This window comes from Morone saxatilis, unplaced genomic scaffold (genome assembly GCF_004916995.1).
Source record: "Morone saxatilis isolate NCDOM2014 unplaced genomic scaffold, NCSU_SB_2.0 Contig23, whole genome shotgun sequence".
Taxonomy (NCBI): Eukaryota; Metazoa; Chordata; class Actinopteri; family Moronidae; genus Morone; species Morone saxatilis.
The window spans coordinates 9,504,364-9,510,721 of record NW_023339796.1 but is presented as its reverse complement, the minus strand read 5'-3'; the positions used below and the strand labels follow the sequence as shown (position 1 = coordinate 9,510,721).

At 38.4% G+C, this 6,358-nt stretch overlaps 1 protein-coding gene across 1 annotated transcript in view; it reads left to right on the top strand.

Moving 5' to 3' along the window:
- Nucleotides 1–951: 951 nt before the first annotated feature.
- The window catches only part of tmie (transmembrane inner ear), an 11,772-nt gene continuing 6,365 nt past the window's right edge, over nucleotides 952–6,358 (top strand). Inside the window, exons 1-3 of the mRNA XM_035670399.1 lie at nucleotides 952–1,062; nucleotides 4,562–4,679; nucleotides 5,589–5,738. Coding sequence (XP_035526292.1) covers nucleotides 952–1,062; nucleotides 4,562–4,679; nucleotides 5,589–5,738 — 379 coding nt within the window. The remainder of the gene's footprint in view (nucleotides 1,063–4,561; nucleotides 4,680–5,588; nucleotides 5,739–6,358) is intronic.

Below are 6,358 nucleotides of genomic sequence, written 5' to 3'. Positions count from 1 at the left end.
AGAAACTTTACAAGCAGTGTTAGGTTTGTCCATACTGGGCTACTATAGAAACATGGCAGTTTAACATGGCGGCCTCCACGCAAGGCGATCCGTGTAGATAAAGATAAACAGCTTATTTTACGGTGAATGAATATTATAGAAAATTTCTGCCAATGGATCCTCCTAAATGTTACACGCTGGACCTTTAGGGGTATTTGAATGCTGCATTGTTAATTTTACATATGAAAACTTAAACTTTCAATTGAGTTTCTTGGTATGTCTTCTTGTACTTAATGAATACATTTTCCATCACTAGAAGCATCATAGAAAGAGATCTTAGATCAAGTGCAGCCATATACCATACAAACCAAAAAACCTTGAAATAACTTCACTTCTGAGCTGAACACAAATGACTGCAACCACAGCAACGTGACTCTAACTATTTTGCTCTTTCCTTAGGTGGGTGCATGTTGAAAACATTGGATTCCACAGCACTGTAACGGACAAGGTGGTGAGGACAAAACAAATGCTCACAGCCATTTGCTTCACTCTCCTGCACAGGCTATCTTCATGGTTAACTGTACTACCCATCCCCCCACACACTCTCTGTTAACTGCCTATCCCCAGCAGGATGAGCTGGCTGTAAACCACACCAGGTCTATTAATTAATTAATGTACCCTAACAGCAGGGTTGGCTCCCTCCATTGTAGTGGAGCAGTTCTTGTGCCTGCAGTGGTGACTGCCGCTGTGTCTTTGCGTTCCCAGAGAGGAAAGAGATAGAGGAGTAGAGCAGCAGACAAATGTGGATGGGAGGAAGCCGTCAGCACAGCATAGTAACCATTAATCACCCAGGGCCACTGTGGTCCTGTCCTGTATACAGCGCCAGTGCAGGCAGGCAGACAGAGAGAAAGAAGAAGAGAGGAAGAGGGAGAGAGGGGGCAGGGTGGCTGCAGGGAGAAAGAGGGGGAGAGAATGGTTGGGGATCAGCCCGTATGTCCACCTCAGCTCCTACTGCGGGGCTGGGGAGCAGTGCTGCTGTCTCAGTGCTTGTCCTCCGTGTTCTCCCAGATCCCGGATCCTGAGGTAAGAGCCTGATACATCACTATGTCCTCCACAGGTCTCTCTCAGGAATATCTGGAGGGTGTCTCTGTGATGGGTGCAGGTGTTGTGCGGTTTAAAAAGGTAGCTTGATGTAGGCCTAATGCATACTTATTGTTATGGTCACCAGTTGTTGCTTGCCTTACTTGAGGAGCATGAGAACATATGTTGAAACCTGATACATTATGTGGTCTTATGTGAACATCCAAGCCCGTATTTAAACAGATGTAGACAGAAGGATGAATATGATCCTGAGTGAGTGAGTCCTGTTCGACAGGCTGTTATTATGCTTGGGCTGAAGAGAAGAGGGATACCTTGCAGAGAATATGACTACTACAATACTCTAACTACAAAAAAGCCGCGGGAATCCATTATGTTTTCTAAAAAAACAAAGTAATAAAATAATTCTGCTTATGAAAAATAGGACATTTATTTTGTTTCTATACAGTATGCTGCATAGAAACACATACCATATTATCACTGACAAGCATTCCTTATATTAAAATGAATCATCAGTAATGGTTGTATATTAAAGACATGTTTGCAACAAACTACAGAACCAAACTACCCATGACATTACAATAAATTGCATGTTGAATACTGTATGATTTAAAACAGGGCAAAAATGGATTATGAGTAGTAATCTAATAGATTACATTGCTGTAAGCCAACAGATAATATATTGTGTTTATATTTAGTTACATTTATTTAAATATAACCCAGTTTTTACATGTGACATCCACTGAACTTTGCTTTGCAGCAAACAAACAAACACTTGAGCTTAGCAAGCAAGTCAGGGAAAGCACAAGAAACTCCCTCTGGCTGCTTGTACAAGGCATTCAGAGCTTTCAGCGGAAAAAGTGAAGCTTGAGTTGGTGGCAGAAGATGCTTAATGTAATAATGTTTGTACTGTTTATATGGCGGTCTGGATCAATAGTCTCGACCTCTGCAGGTGTCAGACAATGAGGGTTAATTAACTTGTTCTTCAGGTAAAACACAATACATTAACAATAAAAAATACAAATTTAAAAACTTCAGGAAATATAATCTAAACGCTGTAGGCCTGGCACACATTTGTATATATCCTTTATTCAGGATAACCTTTTGTGAGTAAGAATAACTAAACCTGTATCCAGATTTATCTATTTTTAGATGTTAATCCTCCGCTCAGTTATACTAATCTTCTTTGATTAGTCCCTAAAGGATTTTCTTAGAAAAACTATACAAAACACTTGAGGAAGAATATCTAAACATGCCACTGAATGTGTAATGAACAAACTAGCCAACCAACCATCCAAGAAACAAAAACATGTAATAAATTTGGGTATATAATGACGAGGTAACCTGAGGTCAGTATGATTCTGAATTTATGTTTGTTCCACTAAAAGAAAACTTGAGGCTTATAGCCACTAATCCTGCCACATGAAATGCTCCTCCAGAGGAAAAGGACTTAGCATTACATAATCACTCTCGAGGCAAAATTTGTTATTATTTAAGAGCAGCGCTAAATATCCCATCAAGGCTAATCCTTCTGTGGGGGGTGCACAAATGTGAATGGAAACTCATTCAGATAATTTTCTTTGCAGCCCTTCTTGTGTCGCCCTCGTCAGACAAACAGTATAGAGACCCTGAAGACAGCTTGTACTGTCACATTTTGGCATGTTGGCTCGCTGAAGCCTATGAGGTCTGACAAACAGCAAAAACAACAGGTTCGTTTGCTCTGGTGCTGAAAGTCTTACATGGCACAAAGGAGAAAATATGAAAAGATGTTGGAATATGTACAAATTCAAAGCTTATTGTAACATTTCATAATTTATTTAATTTTACGTGAACTCAAAGAAATTTTCCTGGAACACTGACTGTTTAAAAAACTTTAGGGTACAAGCAAAGTTTTCTATCTTTCATTGTGATCCTGTGTTTCTGAACTATTTTAGTTCATTTCTACCAAGCGAACCTATTCCATTTCATTGTTTCATCCTCTGCAGAGCCTCAATTTTACTATATCACTGTTGCAGCTTATTCTTAGAACATTTTTGTATTTTACCGCATAATAGTGTTATCAGGAAAGAAAGCAAATGTAATAAGTATCCATTTTCTAATCCATCACGTGTTGGTGAATTGACTAAAGCGTCGAGTTTCCAAGACAACCTTGTATCATCCAGTCAAGTGATCGATATTCAGGAGACAGGGAGAAATCCGCACAATGATTTTATCAGGAAACTGATGCTCTGCTGACATAATAGTGATCCAAGCCATTGATCTAACATGGAGACATGCACAGTTTTTGTATATATTGCTCCCCATTCCCCAGCTCTGGGGAGAGATGTTTTGAAATGCGAAAAATGTTTGTTTCGCTCTATTGACTGTACTTGGAGCAGCACAAAATTAGAACAATCTAATACCATTGTGAATGTTCAGAAACCGGAATTGCATGAAAACCAGCCTACTCCAGTCATATTTGTAGTCCTCTGCGAGTCTTGTTGGTGTCAAGTAAGGGGAGATTCAGGTGGAGGCAGAGCTGTAGAAACCTACAGGTTATGTGGGTGTTTGTTTTCTTGACAGGGGCTTAAGAAATGTTAAAGAGATTTTCACCAGGGCCCTTGGTTTTTCTGTCAATGCCATGAAAAAAATTCACTTTTCCTTCCAGTCAGCTCTATGGTTTTCTCAAAGTATCTCAGAACCTGTAGGTCAGTTTAGTTAAAGGTCCAGTGTGTGACATCTATTGGCAGAAACAGAATCTAATATTCGTAGGTATGTTTTCATAGTGTATAATCACTTGAATGAATCGTTGTGTTTTAGTTACCTTAGAATGAGCTGTTTTTATCTACAAACATTTCCATGGAGTGTTGAACCACCATGTTTCTACAGTTGCCCAGAAGGGAGAAACCAATTACTGGCTTTAGATGGGGGCATTTGTGTTTTTCACCTTAGTTTCTCCTTCAGCGTTGGAAGTGGAGGGTGAAGCGAGGGACTGCACCACTAGATGCCACCCAATCCTACAGACACACACTGGACCTTTAAATGTCATTAATCTAAATAAATAATACATTACATGTGTTACATCATGGATTAAATCTTTATGAAAGGTGAGGTTGTATAAAATTGTTGGTCACATGCTTGGGTATAGATTGCAATGAAAGGAGAGTAAAATTAGTTATCTAGTGATAACTAGAAAACTGTGACCTTTAGAAGACTCCAAACTGTATATTAGTTTCAGGCAGAGCTCATCATTACTTCATTTTCACTTGAAGACAGAAAGATAATAAGGTGACTGAAAAATCTTACACTAATTATTTTACTGACATACTACATTGCCTAAAGATTAAAGTACAGAAAACTGAGTATAATTCCTTGATGATCTGAAGCTTGAGTTACTATCTTGTTTAGTTCTTGAGGTTTGCTCCCTGTTGTAAAACCTGTTTGTGAAGGTTTATTTCTGGTGTGCAGATACTACAAGAATCAATCCTGCCTCTTTTTTCCACAGCTTTTACCCACAGATCCCCCAAAGAAGCCAGACCCCGTCAACTCAGAGACTGTTGTTTTCTGGGGGCTGCGGTTATGGCAGGTCATCGGCATCTTTTCAGTGTTTGTTTTAGCAGTCGGTCAGTATATATCATGAAATCACTTTGTTGACACCTTCACAAACCATTCCCCAAATAGACATCTATTTTGAGAAATAACTGCAGGCCAAAAATGTCTGTGCATGTAATTATGCGTCCACAGGGTGATTATCAAGTGCAGTGTGATTAGTGGTAATGACAATGATATTATGTCAATAAAGACAGGGATCACGTCTATGTTTCCGGACGTGAGTCATCCAAAATAGCTGCAACTGCAGAATGAGGAAAGAGAAACTCTCTTCTCTTCATTACAATGACTTTAATGTTAAATGGTAAATATTGGGTCAAAATGCAGATTCAAAATTTTAAAATTTTAACCAACAAACTGTGTATAGTGAAATTTTTAATGCATATGGTTTACCTGAGACACTTTTTGATTATTTGTGGACAGGTATTTGTTGGACAGGTCACTTGCCTCTCACGATATCTAGCAGGCTGATAGTTTTGGTTTCATTTTCCCGGATTTTGACATATACATCTCTGTGTTTTCTGGTTCAAACCCAATACAAGAAAGGCATTTTAACAAGACTGAGAGTCTACAATAACAATATAATATGAAACGTTTTATGTTTTATCAAGATAAATAAATATAGGTTTATATGTCATAATAATGTAAAAATATATTGTTATGACACGTTACAACTTTTCACATTATAAGATAAAATTTTTCTGATGCAGCAGTAATATGTTTCCTTAACACAGCAAACAGACAGAAATCTCAGAAAATATCTGTGGGGTAGATACCACTAGAAGTTAAATATCTATATATTTTGTAACTTGAGTTAGTGACATTTTAAAACACTTAAATCCATCCATGGTGTAAAAATGTTTGCATTTATTAGCATGTGCTATTAAAATAAACTCACTGTGTCCCTGTTTCTTCTCCTTCAGTTATCACTCTGTGTTGTATATTCAAATGTCGAATTCCGAGAACCAAAAAGGAAATTGAGGCGAGGCACGCGCAAAGAGAGGCCGCCAAGAAATATGCCAACACATTAGAGACAGTGCCACCTCTAAATGAGCTGACTGAGATCCCAGGATGTAAGTACCCCATATATCTTTCCAATATTAATATGACTATATTAAATTGGTAATAACTGGCTGAGATACACAAGCTCTGATGTCCAATGTCAACTGTGGCTCTTTCCTGGAATGGTTCTGCTTGTTGATCGTGCCAACGTTTCTTTTAATGCTTTATTTGAAGTTGCACGGGGCAACTTCAAATGCCAGTGCCTCCAAATGAGATAAAGAGAAATAAATGTTACATTGAAGTCCTGTGGCATACAGTGCATCCGGAAAGTATTCACAGCGCTTCACTTTTCCCACATTTTGTTATGTTACAGCCTTTTTTCCCCCTCAAAAACGTACACACAATACCCCATAATGACAATGTAACAAAAAGGTTTTTTTTGAAATTTTTGCAAATTAATTAAAAATAAAAAGCGAAAAATAATCACATGTACATAAGTATTCACAGCCTTTGCCATGACACTCAAGATTGAGCTCAGGTGCATCCTGTTTCCACTGATCATTCATAAGATGTTTCTACAACATAATTGGTCAACCTTAGGTAAATTCAGTGGATTGGACGTGATTTGGAAAGGCACACCTGTCTATATAAGGTCCCACAGTTGACAGTGCATGTCAGAGCACAAACCAAG